This window comes from Hipposideros armiger, unplaced genomic scaffold, assembly GCF_001890085.2.
Source record: "Hipposideros armiger isolate ML-2016 unplaced genomic scaffold, ASM189008v1 scaffold_316, whole genome shotgun sequence".
NCBI classification, from domain to species: Eukaryota; Metazoa; Chordata; class Mammalia; order Chiroptera; family Hipposideridae; genus Hipposideros; species Hipposideros armiger.
This window is the reverse complement of record NW_017731666.1, coordinates 1110652-1131049: the sequence shown is the minus strand read 5'-3', so window position 1 is coordinate 1131049 and position 20398 is coordinate 1110652. Positions and strand designations below refer to the sequence as shown.

The window sequence follows — 20398 nt, the reverse complement described above, 5'->3', positions numbered from 1 at the left end:
GGACAGAGATGGGCAGCCTGAGGCACGTGTGAGTCAGGGTGGTCCAAGCCGGAGGCCCCTTCTCCCACAGCACCAGGCCCTTGCTCCTCCCGCAATCTCCTGGCCTCTGGATGGGACAACGTGAGGGGCGCAAGGAGACCGACGGCTGTGCCCCCTCTGGGATACCCCTTGGGGCAGGGAGACCCCAGAGACTGGCCTCTCATCCCAACGCCAAGCTTCTATCGGCTGGCTCTGCCTCAGCCGGGACCTGGTAAGGGCCTTGGACAAGAGGAGGGTGCCAGGCCTCTGCAAATGTCAGCTATTTCCTTGAGAGCAGAAGTGCCCGTGAGGGCTGGAGGCAGAGCCCTGAGAGGCCACGTGCTGAGTAAGGGGACAAAAGGGGAAGAGGAGCAGGTGGCCTGAACTGGCCGTTAACCCCCATGGCTGTCTCCCAGCAAGTCATGGCCGCCAGAGACCTTGGCCCTGATGGCACCTGCCCTGCCTGAGCCCCCAGATGCCCTTCCCCTCTCACCCACCCATGTGGGGCCCTGCAGCATCCTGGGGGCCAACCCCGAAGGGGTAGGACTGGTTCAGGGTCCTGGCTCGGCCTCACTAGCCGGAAGCCTCCGATTCCACATCTGTGAAATTGGCTAAGGAGAAAGCCCCACGCTGTGTTGTCGCCATGAGGTCCTTTCCACAGGGGGCTCAGCAGGGAGCCTGGCAGAGAGCAGGTGCTTGCCCCTGGGGATGAAGACTTGGGGGGTCCTTGCAGTCTGCCAACGGGCTTCCCCCCCCCCAGGCAAGGTTTACCATGACCCTCTGTAGTCCCCCGAGCCTCCCAAAAGCAGGTGACCACATCCTTTCTTTCTCTCTGACGTTTGGAGAGGCCTCTCTGGACCCCCAGGGCAGCCCAGGAGCTGTGTGGGTGGGGGATGGCTGCGGACAGAGCTGGTGCTGCCAGACTGTGGTCAGTGCCAGCTGCCCACCTCGCGTGAGAAGCAGCCTCCTGGGGTGGGCTGTGCAGTGCTCCCAGGTCAGGCTGCAGTAGATCCAGCCAGCCAGCCAGCCAGCCAGCGGCCTGTTATATAACCTGGAGGGGTTGGGCACTAGTCCTCCCCCCGCCCTCCAGCTCGCCAGCATCTGCCTACTGGCCAAGCCTGAGAGGAGATGTGTCCCACTGACCACCCCCCTCCCACCAGACCCCCAACTCCAGATAATGAGAAGAATCTGCTCCCACCTGCCTGGGGTACCACCCAAGGACCCTCCAGGACCACAGCCTCCTGGTGGCCCCTGGTGGCGGGCCTAGGGTTGGGGTGAAAGCCAATCCCCGGCCAGTGGGTGGTGCGCCCAGGGCTGGCACCTGCAGTAGGGGTGAACAGTGGGGCCTGGCGACACAGACCCTTCCCTGCAGAGCAAACCATTCCAAACACTGGACACGTGGGCCTGAAGCCTCAGCTGCCTGCGGGTCCATGAATTTGGGAGGTGCTGGTACAACTCTGGGCCACAGCCACCTAGCCTGGAGCCAGCCCGAATCTTGAGTCTCAACCAGGTCCCAGCCTGGGGGCCTCTCCCCAGACACCTCCTCACAGCCCACGGCTACAGTAGCCCATCGCCCCCCAGAGCAGGCTGCAGTCACCATGCAGGGGGCGGCTGTGCTGCCCACAAGGCCGTTTCTCCAACCCGTAGGGACTTGTGGAGGCCAGGCCAAGGCGGCAGGACCCAGCAGTGGGTTTCTGCTCTGTCCCCAGCGTGGGCGCAGCAGGCTGCTGGTCAGAAGCACCCCCACAGCCAGGCTGCCCCAGCACTGGGTGTGAATGTGCGTGGCCCAGCACCACAGCCTGGGGAGACAGTGCCGGGCACAGATGGGGCTGGGCCCCTGTGGCCAGGACAGGGGAGTCTGTGCTGCTCTTTTCCCCTCAGAAGCAGAGGGACCCGCAGTCCTCTTTCTCCAGCTTCGGACGGGGCACACAGTAGAGATACTACCATTGCCAAGTCCTCCTGAGTGCCAAGCCCTGGACCAAGAGCCGCTGAGGTGGAGCTCCTTTAATTTTCCTAATGACCCTGTCACTGTTACGATGACCCCCATCTTACAGCACAGGAAGCTGAAGCTAGGGGACGAGAGACCTGCCCAGGTCAGCCAGGAGGCGGGAGCGGGGCTGGGCCAGTCTCCCCGCCACCCTCTGTGCTACCCGCTGCTCCCCCCACAGCCAAGATATTTAAGCCCCACGTGCCGCCATGGTCCAGTCAATGGCCCTTCCTGCTCGTAGCTGCTCAGCGCCCTGAGCTGAGCACGTGGGCTCGGGTGGGCCCATCCCAGGTGACCTGAGTCCTGGGATCCTCCCTTCCCCAGAAATGCTCCTACCTCAGGACTCTGGGAGCCCTTCAGTCTTGAACAAGCCTCCCTGACCTTTAAGCCCACTGTCCACGGGCCTCAGGAAAGTGGGCTCCCCTGAGTGTGAAGGGGACAGCCAGACAGCAGACCCCTCAGACCCAGGTGTCTCCCTAGAGGCGATAAGATGGGCGGTCCTGTTGCTGTCCAGCGTTAGACCTGACTATCGTCACCCACCCATCTGCCCACCACAGCCTGGGGACAAGCGCAGCCTGGGCTGGGCTGGCCATGGACCAGCTGTCCATGCCATGCTAAGCTCTGCCTCCAGGATGCCCTGGCCCCAGCCCAGGCCCCCACTGCCCTGTCTGGGCCCCTGCTTCCCTGTTGCCCTTCGTAAGTCTGCCTCCAAAAGGCAGCCTGGCACCTGGATTCGGATCCCAGCTCCAGCTCCTGCCAGCTGTGTCACCTCGGGCAAGCCGCTTAGCCTCTCTGGGCCTCAGTTCCCTCATCTATACGGCGGGGGTACTACCTCACTGGGCTACCGCAAAGGGTTGCTGCGGGGATTTAATAAGTTGATTGGGAAAAGCGCCCTCACACTCGCAGGGGTTGGGGGTCGGGGGGGGACAACGATGGTCACTGTTCCTGGTTGGGGCTCCGTGACCAATGGCTTACAATCACAACAAGAATGCAGTGCAAATCTGAAAATGTCACTGCTTTGACTAAAAACCTGCCATCTTCCCTAGCATGACCGTTCAGACGCTTTCAGAGCCACCACCAGCCACTGCTCCTGGCGGATGGGTGGTGCCGTCCCCCAGCCACCAGGGCCAGGCCGCCCTGTGTCCTGGCTGTGTTATAGATGACACGCTGGAGCGCTGGTGTCTCGGCTCCATCTAGACTGGGAGCTCCTTGAGGGCAACGACTGGCTTCATTTCCCCCCCGGATGCAGACCTCAGCCTAGCCTGGCCCAGAGCAGGTGCCAGGGGAACGCCAGTGGACTTGAACTTGGATCAATTCACGACCAACTATGTCTCGCAGAGGCTGACTTCTGAATGCCTCAAGGCTTGGTCTAGCTGGGCTCGCCCCAGGCTGAGGTAAAGGTGGCAGCGCTCCCTGGCCTCCAAGAAGGATCGCTGCTCAGAGGGAAGCCCACAGGCCTGGACGCTTAGCCTGGGGTCAGATCTGGTCACCCATGGGGAGGAGCTGAGACCCCCCACTAGACCCAGGTGCTCTGTCAGCTGGGTGCCAGGGTTTCCCCAGCCTGGGGAGGGGGAGAGGAAGAAATGCAGGCTGCTTCCCCCGTGCTGCCTGTGGTTGCAGCCCGATGGCCACATTCCAACCTTCCTGCCGGCCTCTGGCCACTGCGGACTTTTAAACCTGGCCAGACAGGCCGAGAGGCTGGACCTTCTTGAGGGCCAAGTCTGTCCAAGGAACAAAGGCTTCTAGGCCAGACTCCTGACCACAGAAGAGACAGGCCAGGCTTCCAGCACAGCTGGGATTTCAAAATACCTAGCTCATTGTTGGAATACCAATCACGACGGTTGGAGACTATCGTTACTGTCCCCTTTGACATCCCAGCAGAGACCCGGGCTGCATCAGACAGCTTTCTCTCTCCGTTGGCCCATGGAGGCCTACAGCTTCTCCTTCCTCAAACCCAGGATGCAGGCCTAGCCTGCAGAGGCCGTTTCCGGGCAGGGCAGCTGCTGGGGCTTGGCCTTGTAGCAGACACTGGTCCTCGAGGTCCTGCCTGGGTCCCATTCATTTGTATCTCAAGAAAAATAAAGCAGGTAATGGACAGAGAGTGACTCTTTGTGCATGCACGTGCACGTTATTTTGGATACTCCCTCCCTGAGGAAGGTCATTTGAGTAGACTGGAATGATGTGAGGGAGCAAGCCATACAGTTATCTGGGGAAGAGCATCTAAGGCTAAGAAGGCAGCAAGTGCAAAGGCCCTGGGGCCTGGGGCCCATTTTCCGTTTGAGCTAATGTCACCAACTGTTCCAGTTTGCCCCAGACTGAAAGGATTCCTAGGACACCGGACTTTCAGTTTTCAAACCAGGATGAGTTGGTCACCCTATCGAGGGAACCTCAAGGAAGCCAGTGTGGCTGGAGCAGGGCAAACAATGGGAAGGACATGACATCAGTGAGGTGACAGGGCATTAGGTCCCATAAGGGCCTGCAAGGACTTTGGCTTTTATTCTGAGTGCTATTAAAAGGCTACTATCACAGAAGTGACAGTTTCTTGTGCGTTCAAAACGCACCATAGTTTCGAATACACCAGCTACAGAAAGAACGTGCTAAATGCTTCGGACAGTTGGGTCCTTCAGTGGGGACTCTGCGTCCCACAGTGGTGGACTAGGTCAGTGAGACCAACTTTCCCGCTTGGGACAGCCAAAGAAGATGAAGAAAAACAAGTTTATATCTTAGAAACGTCAAACCAGCTAAAAGGCAGAAGAGGAGGATCTAGGGAGGTACATTCAGATGGTTTTGCCTTCAAAGTGCTTATGTGTTCTGAAGGGTTGGAAGACTCAGCTTCACTTTTTATTTTTAAACATTTTGGTTTTTTTTTTTTTTTTTTTTTTTTTTAGCTGAGCCATCCTGCCACCTGTTGGCAGCTCAGCGGCTGCTCAGCTCGGGCTGACTCGAACCGCTGTTGCTCAGAGCTCAAACTCTTGAGCGAGCTCTTAACCAACTGAGCCACTCAGCCGGCCCCTAAACATTTTGTTTTTTAATTGGGGAACAGTGTGTTTTTCCAGGGCCTGTCAGCTCCAAGTCAAGTAGTTGTTGCAATCTAGTTGTGGAGGGCGCAGCTCAGTGGCCCATGTGGGGATCGAACCAGCAACCTTGGTGTTATGAGCAGTGTGCTCTAACCAACTGAGCTAACCAGCCGCCCAAGCTTCACTTTTAATGGCCCTATTGGGTCAGGGGGATAAGCTCAGAGTCCCGGGAACCTCAGACTTGAATTTGAACTAAGGTCTTCCCTGACTGTAGCGCCTCCAGGCATATGGCAGAAGCGCCTGAAAATCTTCTGTCGTCCTAGGTCTCAAGTGTTCCTTGCAAATAACATTTATAAAATACAACATCCAACACACCAAGATATCTAGACACACAAGTAAATAAGACCCCACAATGGAAAACCAACAGAAACACACCCACGAAAACTTGAGATGCTGGAATTGTGAGACAGAAACCCAAACGCCACCTCCTCTGATCACAATAACACTGAGTGGTAGACACTATGATTATCTCTGCTTTAAAGATAATGAAACTGAATCTCAGGAAGCTGGTGATTTTCCTAAGGTCGCACAGCTAGTATGTAGGAGAGCTCTGATTCAACAGAGGTAGCTTTCCTCCGTCATCTTTGCTGTTGAAAACTTATTACATAAGAGGGTCCTTAGAAGAAGAAAAACTAATGAGCAAGAGAATTATGCGTGGTGTGCCCCGTAGGCCCTCCGCCCTCGGAAGTCCTAGAGGCATGATGTCAGAGGCTGCAGCTGTCCCAGAACCTCGGCCAAGAGCCACAGCATTTCAGTAATGGGAGTGGACAAACAGGAGGAATGCCTGTAAGGGGACACCTGCCCAGCCACCCACCCTCTTGTCAGGGACAGGCTCGAGGAAGATGATGACTAGAGAGCATGCGAGTGGCCGAAACACCATCCTGCTGGGAGAATACGTGGCTTTCTGGGTGACAGCAAGTCCACTCCGAGGACTTTATTCCACAGATACCCTTTCACAGGCATCATTCACAAGAGTGAAAAACTGGAAACCCCACTTGCGCACTCATAGAGGGCCAGTTTAAAAATTAAGGTATATCCACACATGTCACAAAGCCATTAGAAAGAATGAGGTAGATTTTTATGCATTGGCATTTTTTAAAATGCCCAGAATATAATATTAATTGAAAACAACTATTGCAAAACTGCAGATTTTCTACCATTTCAAAAATTTTTTACATATACACACATATGTAGGTATGTATATTTGTGTGTATATTCAGAGAAAAAAAATCTGAAATACACCTGGAACTAATAGAAAATCAGAGGCCTTATATTTCGTTATTTATGTCCTGTTTGAACCTTTTATACTGAAACTGTATTACTTGGATAAGCAGAGCTGAGAGTGCACAGATGTGTGTGTATATATTTTGACCTACTTATATGCTTATGGAGGGCTGGTACGACCACCTGTCACCTGCATTATCTCCACAGCCTCCTGACTCTTGGCCCCTTAGGCGACACACTCTCCTCCAGCTTCCTGTCCCCGCCCTCCAAACTGCTCTCAATAAAGATTTTCCTAAAATGCAAGGCCAACCATGCTGCCTACCCTGCTTCAATTCTCATTGTCCCAAGGAAGCAACCTGGATTCTGTAAGATGCTCTACCAGCCGCTCCCTTGTCCACGGCACCCCCCACCACAGCCATCCCTCCGCCGTCCCCTTGGACGTCCCAGTCACGCTGCACAAACCGCTCGTTCTAGCTCCTGTCATTCTCTCTTCCTGAAATGGCCTACACCCCACTCGTCCCCCACTCTCCCAGCCCGACTTTTTATCCAGCTGACTTCACTTTATCCTTTAGGGGACATAACTTCTTCAGAAAATCCCTAATACTGGTTTTCTAAGAGGAACCTCTTAGGTATGAGCTCACCGCCCCACAATCACTGCATTTTAATACCTGTCAAATTACCTTGACGCGCCCTTGTCACTAATGTAAGCTTCTAGAAGGATGGGCCTTCTAGACACATTCACACTTGTCAAATGAATCAAGGGCTTCAAGGCACAGTCAGCTGAAGCAGAACAGGTGGCTGTTCTCTGCCATCCATGTGGCAGGTGTGATCGGGGGACACTCCTGAATCCCTGTAACCCTCATTCCACCTGTGCCCGGAAGCGACCTCCCCTTCAGTGAGCAAGCAGTGACGGACCTGGAGTTCACCGGATGTCAGTCACTGGGGGCTCATGCATGAAGGTGATAGACCCGCTGGGGTGGATGGACAGCACACGTCCATTTTGTCCCCTGCTCACTCCTAGCAGGGAGCCCAGCGCGCTAGGTAAGCGCTGCTTATGGAGTGAGCAGACCGTTCCTGGAAGGAGGTGACCCTGCAATGATGGGGGGGCGGCCTAGGTGGGCGCTGAGGAATTCTCTGTTGACTCACTGTCTGCTTCAGAGATCTGTCTCGGGCCACCACGGGTAGGGGTGCAGATAAAGGTGAAAATAGGGGTGCGTACTTGAGCAGAGAGGTCAGTGGCCAACATGCCCCCAGGCCACTCCTCTTTGGCCAGGGATAGGGTATTTCCAGCCAAGGCTGATTCTGGGGCGCTGGAAAGCTGGCTAACTCCACGCACTGTTCCTGACCCCTCTACTCCCAAAATACATCATGGCATATGGCAGGGCGAACTTAAAAATATTGATGGTTTAGAAGGAATTCCATGGCCTTTCTTGAAAGAGCTACAACGGCGAAGCTGGGAACCTGTCCCAGACCATCGTTTCAATGGGGACACAACCTTCGTGTACAGAATGTGACAATTTGCAGGGTCTTGGGGCGTCCTCCCACCCCACCACGCACCAGAAGCCATCCCAGCCCGTTTCGGAAGTAACCAGTTGTCCGCCCCCAGAGCAATTCTTAAGCATGGATCTTGCTTTCTTCTTTCGGGGTTGGATGGCTGAAACAGAAAGCGTCCCTGCTCTACCTGCTCAGAGGACACGATGTTATCTGTGCCCATGAACCAGGCCTGAGGGCTAAACCTCACCGGGCAGGGACCCTGACCTTTTTTTGCTCTGTTCATTATCTCACAGGTCAATAAGGAAAAGCGCCCGCCTGCAGGAGGGGTTCTTCCAGGGCCTGGATTAACTCAGCAAGCACAGAGTCTTAGGGGCCCCTTCAAGGCCCCCAAAATCTCACTCCTCACTCAGTGTCGTCAACCCTCCTTTCTGGACAAAAAAAGAAAAAAAAAAAAAGGAAACAGACTCACTGGTTCCCGGACGAAAGCTGAGCCAGCTGCGAGGGGGAGAGCCGTACTTTGTCAGGACTGAATTCATGCTTGACCTCTGAGGGGGCGGGGGCACCTTGCCTGGCCCTCCAGCCGCGGGCTAGAGCCACTGGTCTCTGTCCCTCTGCCCAGCTGCAGCCCCAACACTGGAGGGCTTCTCCCAGGCTCAGCCCCAATCTTAGCTTCTCCAGCCGAATCCGTCTGCACAGAAAACCACGGAGCTCTCAGTCCAGCCAATTCGCTTCCCTCCGACGCAGGCCCCCTGGGCGCTGTATATTTTAACGTATGGACTTCGTGGCCGCGGTTTGCACTGCGTTTCCTTGCTGGTGGTTTTCTCCCCTTGGATTTTCCATTCCCAAGTACCCATTCGCTCCCTGGAACAGACTTCTCACACTGCTGGCCGCCTGGGCAGCTGCCTTCCCTCCTTTCCAGGAAAGCGATGCCACGGAGACCCTCGTCTCTGCAGTCCCAACAGCCAGCAGCAGCCCTTCAGATGGACTCCTTGGCAAGGAGGGAGGCCTGAATGTTTGGTGGCTTCTCCCTGCCCGGCAGACATTCACAGGCAAACTGGGCTCCAAAGCATTAGAAAAACCCAAGCCACAGTCTGCTAAGCCCCACGGCCAATCACCATGGCAACCCTTGGCTTCCCAGCCCAACACACTGTCTGCCGGCTGAGCTGTTTGCTTACTCAGCTCCCAGCATTTCCAAATTGGATCTGCTGCCCCTCCATTCCAGTGCAGCTTCGCAGGCTGCACCCTGCAGCCCACCCTCTGCCCCACTCTTTTCCTGGCAAAGCCTTTCCACAGAAGCCCCGAGCATCATGTGGCTTCTTCCCCTTACGGCACAGAGGGCCCCCATATTTATTTTAGCCACTGTTTGCACTCCGCTTATCAGCCAAGTCTCATTTCCTCGGCCAGGCCCAACCCTGGGAGTGAGGACCAGAGCTGAGCCCACACGGGCCGAGATGCAGCTACAGGCACAGACCCCCAGAATTTTTTCTTTCTTAATTTGAACTTCTCTGAAAGCAAAATTTCTTCTTCTAATACTCTCAAAAGACAGTCCAGAAAGAATATAGCAACCTCTACTTACATACTTAGGCCCAAACAGAAAGTTTAGAATAAAACCTGCCACTGCACTCAGTACTGAAGCGGCAGAAGGCGCAGGCTGCCGGGGTTTCCCGTTTGCCCTGCTGCGGCGCCCAGGTTCCACTAACCCCCTTCCAAGGTTTTATTTTCCCCACTGTTTCTGCCATTATTTCTCCTAAGCACTGAAATAATTTTCTGGAATAAAATGGTCTAATGAAATTAAACAAATTCATGTTCTCAAAAATATTTAATGATACAGAGTTATGTTAATTGAGAAGAGCTGGATAGAACACCATACATACAGCAGGACACCAATTTTGTAAAATAACCACACACACGGTTTAAAAAATGTTTACCAGACAAGACAGCATCACATTACTAGCGATTATCTAGGTGGTGGTGGACTTACGGATCATTTTCTACATGTGGGAACTGTTCATACAAGTTGAAAAGCATTAAGTGGAGGTTTAGGAAACACTCCAAGGGATGGGTAACCAGCGGGAACCCTGGAGCCTACTTCCTTGGAACCGCCATACTCCCCGTGGAAGAATGCTTTTAAGGTGAACCTGCCTGGAGGCAGGACAGATAAGATGGTTTCTGATTCACACATTTAGATTCTGCTTGGTCCCAACATGACTGAGGAATACAGTCTTGGTCCCCGCCTTCCAGGAGGTTAGTCTCACCGGACACTGGCTGCACACTGGGCGTTACTGATCTGCCCGACAGCCAGGCCTCAGGCACAACCCACACAGGGGCCCTGTGGGAAGAGCTCCCACCCCACCTTAAAGGGAACAGGCTCGGCCAATGTCTCCCTAGCCAGCGACCCGGCCAGGATCTGAACTCAGAGCTCTAACAAAGCCATCACACTGTCACATCTAAATCTAAAAAAAAATAAAATGGAAAAAAAATCTACCAATCAGACAATTTTGAAAACGTTCACCATCTGGTACAACAAAAGGCACCCCATGCTCACGGGTGCGTAAGTAACCACCCATCAAAGGAGTCCCAGGGGAGGAGGTGGGGGCCTCACCGCCCTGCTGTCCTCTCCCCCAGGCCGCTGTCAGATTCTGATTTCTTGAAAATTATCATCCAGAGCACCTGAAGGGCCAGCTCCACTGTCCCTCTCCCTTTTCTCAAACCTTCAGTTCCCAGGCCAGGGTCTCAGGGTCACTGATCCCTGCCCCCCAAGGCTAATGGAGGAGAGGAGGGAGCAACCGAACTGCCTGTTTACAAAATAAAATGACCCTCTGAATTTGAGAACCTTGTCATTTATTTTCATATCTACCTTTTATAAAAGGATCTCTTTGAAAGAACTGACTTTAAAGAATCACAAAATTGGCGACTAAGGGTTTTCACATTCTAGGTCATATAGTTCTTTAATTTTCTTAAAATAAACATGTACCACTTAGGAAATCACACACACCAATGATGAAGAATAGCTCCAATGCAGAGAGAGTTCCTTACTGCTCACCCTGAACCACGATTATAGAAATAACAGACAAAACCATTGATGCTGAGGATCAAACAGACATGCACGGTGAATGGCATGCTGCCCTCTCACCAGCACACCTGGAGTGGACCACAGAGCCACGTGACCAGGATCTCTGAATCAATCCCCTGAGAAAGGCCAATACAGGCTTTGGCTAACTGTAGCCCGTCTGGCCATCTGACCAATGGCTGACAGTTCCCTCTAGTGGTGACGTTTGTTTTCTTCAGGGCTGAGGACTGAAGACCATCCTTAAAGGCCTGCAGGAAATCAGGCAAAAGGCAAGCCTGGATTTAATGAAAATGCAAATGACAGGGCAGTACTTTCATTCTGAGACTTGCTGCTAATGACCTATAGTGAATATTATTATAAAGATACAGGAACTGAGGAAGGAAACAAAAAGTTGACAGTGGCGGATTGTCTGTTAGAATCCTTTGCAAGGCCAAGACAGAAAAACAAGTATGAGCTAAATTTAGATATAAATAAGAGGCAACTAAGAAGTTGGACATTAAGTGGTCTCTAGGGTATCAAACTCACCCTGGAGGGTGACAAGGGGTCCTGTGTGAATCTGTAAGTCTGTGAATCTACAACATACTTTAAATGAATGTAGATGTTAAAACCCACATCTTCATAACCAGCCTTCAACATGATCTCCTGGGAAGCTGCCATTCACAGTACCAGTCTGAGCTGCTGCCTCAGGAACTATCTCCCCATCTCAGATGCAGAAATGATACAACCCAGACTGATTTCCCAAAACCGTTTCCAACCATGGAGGATCTGGGAGTCATGAATGCCAGGGAAAAGACGAACAGATTTCCATTGTTTTTTCCCAAAGCCATCCGGGAGAATGGTGTTATCACCAGCCTCAGGCACCCCTACGAGAAAGTGCTAAATGGCACACTTGTCCACAGGTACAAGTTCAGGTCCAGCCACTCAAGGGCAAGAACAGACCTTTTTCAGGAGAACTGCTCTGCCAGTCCTTCTTCCACTAGCCAGGTTTCCGGCTCAGCCCAGGGTATGTCTTCAATTCCAGATGAAAAGTCAATTAGGACAAATCTAGTTTTAAAGAGGCCCCAGGGGAGGCTTCCTGGATTTGAGAGCAATTTTTTCAGCATAAACCCATCAGATTTAAAAAAAAATAAAGGTCAGCTGGCCAAGTGGCACGTTGGTGAAGAGTTGGCTTAACCAATGCCCGCTCTGAGCAGCAGGGCCCCGGTTCGGATCCAGTGATGCGGGCCAGTGACGCTGCACCCTCTACAGCTAAGATGGTGAACAACAGCTCGACCTGGAGCTGGGCTGCCATGAGTCGCCAGCAATGGCTTAAGCAGCGGTGGGGCCGGCCTGCAGCTGGTGTGCACTTTCGTGAGCTGCTGTGAGCCGCCGTCCAATGGTCAGCGAGCGACTGCCTCAGCCGGGAAGAGCACAATGATCATAACACCAACATGGGCCAGTGAAGTGACATCCTCCACAACTAGACTGAAGAACAACAACAAAAAAAAAGGAAAGCAACTTGTCTGTTCTGCTTCCCCAATTCCCCAGTAAAATCTTTAAAAAAATAAAAAAAAAGTAAAGGACTCCAAACTTTCTTCTATTAAACCTTGACTAAATTTAAAGCCCAAACATGACCTTTAACACTTAGCCCATAGGAATGGAAGTGAACGTGGGTAACATCACATGATCAGGGGATGAGAACGACCCACCGTTGGGGTCTCCCACCCCAGTCTGACATCACTGGGCGAGGACCAACCAAGACGTGTCTCCACATCCTGTTAGACTTACAACTCCGCTGGCCAGCCTTCCTGCCTCCTGGGTACATTTTTATGGCCCCCGTCTCCCCATTTTTATCCAGATTCCAACAACCACGTCCTCAAAGAACTTTTTAAGGAATCGACTGTATCCTTTCTGTTTTAATGGAGTACCTTTTCCCTGATGTTTTTTCCCTTTAAAAAATATAACATCAAGTATGACTAATCAAACAGCAGACTAAGGCAAAACTTTGGGTCACGTAGCTTTAAGAAGGGACTTAAATTTACTATAAACACTTCCACGAGGGTGCCATCTGCTGCTGTCAGGCTGGAGACAAAGTCAAGCTTTCTGGTACAAAAGTTCCTTCCCTTATTAAAAACATCAGTTTCTTTTTCGATAGAATTTAGGTCTTAGGTGTAGTTTCTCTTTACATGTTTCCTCAGTTTCTCTTGTTCCAATTTTCCCTGTAGCTCCAGGAAGTTTTAAATTATAATCTGTTGTGATGTAAGGTATCATCCCTTCGGGCCCACGCTGAAATAGAAACAGAGAATACGTGGCAACACTCCAAATGCAGCCAAATCTTTTTCCCCAGAAGACAGTGTCAGAAGTTGAGTCGGCGTGGCGTCCTCTCACCCTTCAGACCCTTGGCTCCCGTCCCTTCCAATGGCCCACTTGACGCACTAGCTCAGGCACAAAGGTAGGACTGCCTCCTTTCTGTCCAATTCAACACACCAAGCAGCATGCGAGTAGGTGAGGGCGGGTGTTTCTCTGTCAGACAAGAGGGCGGAGGAACACACACCGCCTCCCAGGCCACTCCCAGGCCATGCAGGTTGGCTCTGGGGCCACATGGGTGCCCTTGGCCAACATGACCTTCCCACGGGTGCACCCGAAGACCGTCCTCAGGAAGGGGTAATCCTGGGGAGGCTGCCTCTGCTCACTTCTCCCACAACCTCCTCCTGGGATAACTGTCTCCCACTGGGTTCCTGACCATGAGTGATGGCGACTCACGGCCTTGCCTCATTCTCCCTGCCTGACACTCCACCTTGCCTCATTCATTCTCTATGACAAAGTGTAAGTTTCCCAAACAATAACCTGTTCCATGACTCTTGCCCCAGTTTCCTCTCTCTCTACTAGGTACACGACCGTCTACCTCCAGGGCTGTCCCTGGGAGCCATACGCACCTGGTTCTTCAGGACACAGTGTGGGACAGAAATGGCTCCGACCAGCAGGCAATTCACGTTTCTCAGCTCCTCCGGGGGCACAGGGGTGAGGATGTGGTAAAGCCTCTTCTCCACGTCAACTCCTCTACAGATTCCTGAAGACACACAAATCACCCTTTCTGGAAGATATCAAACCTCTCCACCACCCCAAATTGCAGATTGGCTTTTCAAATGAGAGTTTCGATTTCAACTAGGTTTTGCTTTGAAAATACAAAGTACCAAGACACGGAGTATGTGAACATTTGAGACTTGGTACCTTCTCATTCAGCCGTGAGGCCCCAGAGTGGTCTTTATGCAAAAGTCCTCGACTGTCTCACCTAAGGCGCGCACGGGCCAGGGAAAAAGCCCCCAGTGGGGACACAGGGATGGCTCGGTCTTTCCCGTCACCAATTCCTCTGTATGGTCTGTGTGAAGTGACACAATTCCTGTGGAAACGCTTTTCACAAGTACAGTATTGTGTAAATCAGAAACGTGTATTTAATTATTTAAGGATTTTGCTAATTTTGGGTCACATTGGTCCAGTACCCTCCAGAAACATTCACTGACATTTATCGAGCTCAGTGAGCCAAGGGGACAATCACATGAGTTGGGCTTGGTGAAGGAGGCAGGGACAAACCTGCTGGCACTGCAGGACCCAGTCCAGATGCTGGACCTGCGCTACAGGACACGCCAGGATGTGACATCATCGTCTGCACTCAGATCACTCCTGAGTGTGGAGACTCTGCTTAAGAAGATTCTCGTGTCCGATACAGAAACGATGGCGCTCAGACCGGCCTGGTAAGCAGATGAGATGGAGTGGCCTGACGTATTTTAAAAACTGAAGCTACCTGACCTGCGAGTGGGTTGGATGTGGAAAATGAAGGCAAGAAAGTGTCCCGAACACCAGAGCGAATCTTTGAAGGACCATTCGAAGGACCCAAGGGAGCAGGAGATGGTGTGGGGTGGGAGGAGGGGACTTGGGGAGAACATCAGGGCGTATGGACCCATCAGGACCCCACTTTTGGACCTAAGTCCTAGATACCAGTGGGATAGCCAAACAGAGAAGTGCACAGATAACACGGGCTTGGGGCTCAAGACGCATGCGTGGGCTGGAGGGATCCTATGGGGAGTCAGCAGGATGGATTTTTGAGCCCCAGCAGTGGGTGAGATGGCCTAGAGAAAGCCTGCTGAGTGACACGGCCGTGCCCAGTCCCTTAGGAATCCTAGATTTAGAAGAGCTCGCAGGAGAAGCAGAGAAAGCTGCTCCCTTCCTGACCTCCAGCCTGAGGCCCACCATACTACAGACAGATGCTCTCTGACCACTCCAACTGCGATAGCTATGAGGTCAAGACCAGCCGTCTACAGCTGAAGAAGTGGATCAATTTCGGGGCTGCAGCCATGCTTTGCTCTCACTCACCAAACCCCAGACAGTCGCAGATTGGAGTCTGGGCAAGCAGGATGGGCCCACGTGCATGCCCTCTGACATCATCCAGGATCCTGCAAAGACCCACCCAGCTGGCATTCACAGCGTACAGCACGTGGGTAGGAGCGACATCAGCGTGGGTGATGCGAAGTGCGACGGCGTTGAAAGGGACCTGGAACAGAATGTGCATCTTCCTCTATGAATTCTACTTGAAAGACGCAATTTTTATCAGCTGATGAACCAGTTATCTAAAGTTCTGTCTGCTGAACTGCCTGCTGAAAAATATCTCAACAGAATGGGAGAACGCCCCCACATGCCGTTACTGTTTCACCGATTTAATACAGAGAGCCTAAGAAATTTACACCAAGTTCTTGTAGACTGTCAACACCCGCTGGACACCTAAACCTCACGCCTGAACATTCTTTTCGAAAGGGACACTTAGACACAGGTTTGGAGATGACCCTTAATGAGTTACAGTCGAGGGGGACTGGGAAAACCCCAATCACCGAGAGGTCTCCTAATGTAAGCAAGTCAGAGTCCGTTCAGTGAGAGAAGCTCCCTTTACTCCCTAATGAAACGTACTGAATTAAGAAAACCGGGTCGCACTCCTGGAGCACAGGACAAGTAACTACCTTGAACATGTAACTTTCTGGGTAACTCCTAACTCTTAAAAGTCGAACAGTATTTTGTTACCCGTATTACAATGCTTAGATTTCAGAAACAAATTTGAAACAACAAAAGGCAGTTTAAATTACTGGAAGGTATGTTTTAATCCAGTTATGAGCTTCTCTAAGTGAGCACAACTCCATTAAACAAACTGCCCAAGATTCTCTGGTGGAGGCGACTCGAAGGCCTGGAGCATCTCACCAGCAGGCTTGGGAAACACGACCTCGCTGTCTGGATCCACGTGCGTGACCTCAGGCCCGTCTCCACCGAATGCCGTTTTCCAGGCTACAGAGAGGCTATACCAGCATCGCCCTCACAGGGCTGCTGTGAGGTCACCAAGCCATCCCACACAACATGCTGAGCAGAGTGCCTGGCACACAGCGAGGGCTCGGTGCTGCAGGCCATACAGCAGGTAAAGGCTCGGGCTCTGGAGACAGGGCGCCTGGACTCCAGCCCCAGCCCAGACATTTACTACAGCCCTCCGGGCCAGCTGACTCAATGTCCCTGGCCTCAGTTCTATCATTTGTACAATGGGGAGAATAACACAGCCGTTGTGAGTAAAGGAGTAAACACAGGCTTGGAACAGGGCACAGTAGTCAGCACTTATGAAATGCTACCTGTTGCTGTTTTATTTTCATCATCCGGAATTCTAATATAAAGGTGGTTCCAATCCCAAGTAATTAAAAGCTTAGATCCCAAGATGTAAATAAATACTCTGGTGCTAGAATCTACTTTTGACAATACCATGACATGCTTTCAGAGTGCTCTCCGGGGGGCCAGGTACCACTGTGACCATCTGCAGAGCCGTTCCACGAGGTCTGGCACTGCCCGTTCTACTGATGACAATCCAAATCGCACACAGCTAGGGAGCAGAAGTGTTGGAGCCAGATGGCCTGGGTTTAATCCCAGGGCCACCTCTGGGGTTTGGCAGAACATTCTTAACCAGCGTGGACCCACAGTCGTGCCCAGCCCAGCCCAGCATGGCACAGTGGTTAAAAGCAGGACCCTGGAGGCAGACTGCCCGAGTCTGATGCCAGCCGTCACTTCCGCTGGGTTACTCAGCTTCCTCCTGTGAAACAGGGACAGTTATAGGACCTAAACCATTGGCTTGTTCTGAGGATTAAATGAGCAGAGTTATACAGTGTGTAGAGGAGCACTTGGCACACAGGAAGCCACAGAAATGTTTGCTAAGTAAACAAAATAAAGATGATCCCAGCCATGGGCTCAGGTTACCTGATAGGGTGTCAGACCTTGTAAGGGATAAAGTGGTTTCGGCACTGGGGGATGCAGCTGGCCAAGGTAACCCAAGACCGCCAAGTCACGGAGAATTTTGTTATGTGAGTCTCTGCAAAGCAAATCAGAATGAGGTGAGGAGAGATTTAACCTTATAGGTCCACCTCCCACTGAGAACAGAGTGCATCTGCCATCACACAGGTTCTAGTCACACCTTCATATCTGGAGACCCTGACTTTCTATAAACCCGGTGGGAAAACAGGAAGCGGGAAGACTCCTCCTAGTCAGAGCTCCTGGCAGCCAGAGCAGGAGGCCCCTTCCGGATTGCTCCTGTGGGACAATAACTGATCTCCTTCATTCACAGCTGGGACAGATCTGAGAAAACTGAGGACTTATTCCTTCTAAAGAACTGAGGACAGAAGGTCTTGTTAAGATGAAGAACACCTCGTTCTTGAACCAAGATGGTTTGTTTACCTATTTCTTGGAGTTTTTCTAAATGCAAAGTCCGACTGGACACATAGCAGTTTATGTCCAGAAAAGAAAGCTGGACTCTCTTTTTCTTCATCAGCAAACTCAAAATACTCTGCAAATTCTGGCAGACAGAAGCCTCGGTTTCTGATTTTGAACCTGCTCTTCGTGTACAGGCCGTCCGTGTCGTCTACATAGTTGGGGGTGAGGTTTGGCATGTATTTACTTCGGCCAGAAGTGAACTGAACGACGTGGCTGGGAGACAGCAGTCGGATCAGGTCGATGAGAAGCAAAAGCCCTTTGTCTGTGAGGAAGGAGATGACAATGGCAGTTAGAGCATCAAAAACCACAACATCTACCTACAAGGAACTAGGATACTTATTCTGAGACAAAGAAATGATCAATAAGAAGAAATCTTCTAAAAACGGCTCCAGTACTAATGCCTAAAAGCCAGAATCTTATTTACACTGCCCGGCCTGTCCTGCCAGATGTACCTCTGTGGGCTTACCTGTCACCCAACCCATTGTGTTGACGATAAGTGGGGACTCTCTCTTGTAGGAGCTGAACACATACTTTATTATCTCAATGTAATTCTCGTAGTCATTTTTACAAGCAGGTTTCCCATAATAAACCATTTTCTGCGGTGTCCTCTGGTGGGTGAAAGGTGGTCCTAAGAAGAGAGATAAGAGCAATCAATCCATGACTATTTAAAAGGTGGCGAGGTCAGCCATCATCACCAGCCAAAATCCTCAGGAATCTGAGACCATCCTACCTCCAGGATGAAATGCATTCTACTTTCTGGAACTACGGCATCATTTCTAAGGCTAATCATGAGAGACATTCTATAAATGTGCTCTTCAACGTTGTCAAGGGCATAAAAGATAAGAAAAGCTAGAGGAGCCGTCCCAGATTGAAGGAGACTAAAGATTTATAACGATACACTGGGCCTATACAGATGATTGGGATAATGGACAAAATTCGAGTAACAGTGCTGCACCAATGTTGCTACCCTGACTTTGGTGGCTATATTAATTATGTAGCAGAACGTTCTTGTTTTTAGAAATACCCACTGAAATATTAAGGGTTTAAAAAAAAAAAAGGGAGCGGCCAATGGCTTAGATGGTTAAAGCGCGTGCTCTTAACAAGGATGCCGGTTGGATTCCTGCATGGGATGGTGGGCTGCACCCCCTGCAGCTAGAGTGAAAATGGCGACTGGACGTGGAGCTGATGGGTCCTGGAAAAAACACACTGTTCCGCAATAAAAAAATTGTTTTAAAAGGAAAAAAATTAAATGGACTAGAGAAAATTTAAAAACCAACCAACAAACAAAAGGGAACAATGAAACAAGGTAAAGAGCTAAGCCTAAACAATTATTTTTGGTAAAGCTGTTAAAACAATGCAAATGTTTGAAGAATTCTTACTGACAAAAAGTCTGTTAAATCCCTAACATTCCTAGCAACTTAATATACCATCTGCTTCTTTTAAAAGTAAACTAAACAAAAAACACACAATTATCTCAACACACACAGAAAAAGCATTTGACAAAATCCAACATCTTTTCTAGATAAAATCATTCCACAAACCAGGAACAGAAGGCAACTTTTTTTTTTTTCTTTTTTTTAGAATTTATTGGGCAATTTGGGGAGGGGAACAGACAAGTTGCTGTCCTTTTGTTCTTTAGTCTAGTTGTGGAGGACGTCGCTTCACTAGCCCATGTTGGAATTATCATTGCTCTTTCCCGGTAAGGTAGTCGCTCGCCGACCATTGGACAGCTGCTCATGGCGGCTCTTGGCAGCTCATGCTGCCTGCCGTCCGCTCACGTTGGCTGCCAGCCACTCACGGTAGCTCACGGCAGCCCACTGCAGCAGCCCAGCTCCAGGTCGAGCTGTTGTTCACCATCTTAGCTGTAGAGGGCGCAGCGTCACTGGCCCTCATGTGGATCCGAACCAGGGCCCTGCTGCTCAGAACTGGCATCCCAAGCCAACTCCTAACCAACGTGCCACTCGGCTGGCCCTAGAAGGCAACTTCTTGAACCTGACAAAGGGAGACTATGAAAAACCCACAGCTAATATCATACTCAATGGTGCAAAACTGGATGTTTTCCTTCTAAGATCAGACACAAGAAGAATGTTTCCTTCTGTTCAACATTGTACTAGAGGTCCTAGCCAGAGCTATTAGACAAGAAAAGGAAATAAAAGGCATCCAAATAGCAAAGGAAGAGGTAAAATTCTCTATTTGCAGCTGACATGATCCTATATATAAAAAAATCCCAAAGAGTTTGCAACAAAGCCAGTAGAGCTCATAAAGAAATTCAGCGAAGTGTCAGGGTATAAGATCAACACACAAAAATCAGTTATGTTTGGGCCGGCCGAGTGGCTCATTTGGTTAAGAGTGTGAGCTCTGAGCAACAGGGTTGCCGGTTCGAATTCCACATGGGCCAGTGACGCTGCACCCCAAGCTGAGCTGCCGCTGAGCTGCCAACATGTGGCAGGAGGCACAGTTGGTGAGAGCATGTGGTTCAACTCCCGCATGGGATGGTGGGCTATGCTCACCTGCAACTAAGATTGAACACGGCACCTTGAGCAGAGCAGCCGTGAGCTGCCAACGGGCAGACAGATGGCAACTAGACTTGGAGCTGAGCTAGCTGCGCCCTCAACAACTAAGATTGAAGGACAACAGCTGTCTATTCCCTTTCCCCAATAAAAATCTTTAAATAAAAAAAAAATCAGGGCTGGCAGAGTGGCGCGTTGGTTAAGAGCTGGCCTGGGACACCAGAAGGCCCCAGTTCGGATCCCACATATGAGG

At 51.2% G+C, this 20398-nt stretch overlaps 2 protein-coding genes across 6 annotated transcripts in view; both read right to left on the bottom strand.

The window, feature by feature from the left end:
* PLEKHG5 (pleckstrin homology and RhoGEF domain containing G5) overlaps nucleotides 1-8857 on the bottom strand; it is a 45706-nt gene extending 36849 nt beyond the window's left edge. Inside the window, exon 1 of the mRNA XM_019660411.1 lies at nucleotides 8270-8857. Coding sequence (XP_019515956.1) covers nucleotides 8270-8336 — 67 coding nt within the window. The 5' untranslated portion in view covers nucleotides 8337-8857. The remainder of the gene's footprint in view (nucleotides 1-8269) is intronic.
* A 3500-nt stretch (nucleotides 8858-12357) lies between these two features.
* The window catches only part of NOL9 (nucleolar protein 9), an 18165-nt gene continuing 10124 nt past the window's right edge, over nucleotides 12358-20398 (bottom strand). The window contains exons 7-12 of one of the 5 annotated variants that reach the window (XM_019660400.1): nucleotides 18102-18263; nucleotides 17600-17897; nucleotides 17126-17237; nucleotides 15221-15398; nucleotides 13786-13919; nucleotides 12358-13135 (exon numbers count right to left, since the gene is read on the bottom strand). In XM_019660400.1, the coding sequence (XP_019515945.1) occupies nucleotides 12986-13135; nucleotides 13786-13919; nucleotides 15221-15398; nucleotides 17126-17237; nucleotides 17600-17897; nucleotides 18102-18263 (1034 nt within the window). In that variant the 3' untranslated portion in view covers nucleotides 12358-12985. Of the gene's footprint in view, nucleotides 13136-13785; nucleotides 14599-15220; nucleotides 15399-17125; nucleotides 17238-17599; nucleotides 17898-18101; nucleotides 18264-20398 lie in introns of those variants that run through there. The other 4 variants (XR_002126004.1, XR_002126005.1, XR_002126006.1 and 1 more) reach the window with 4 other exon arrangements.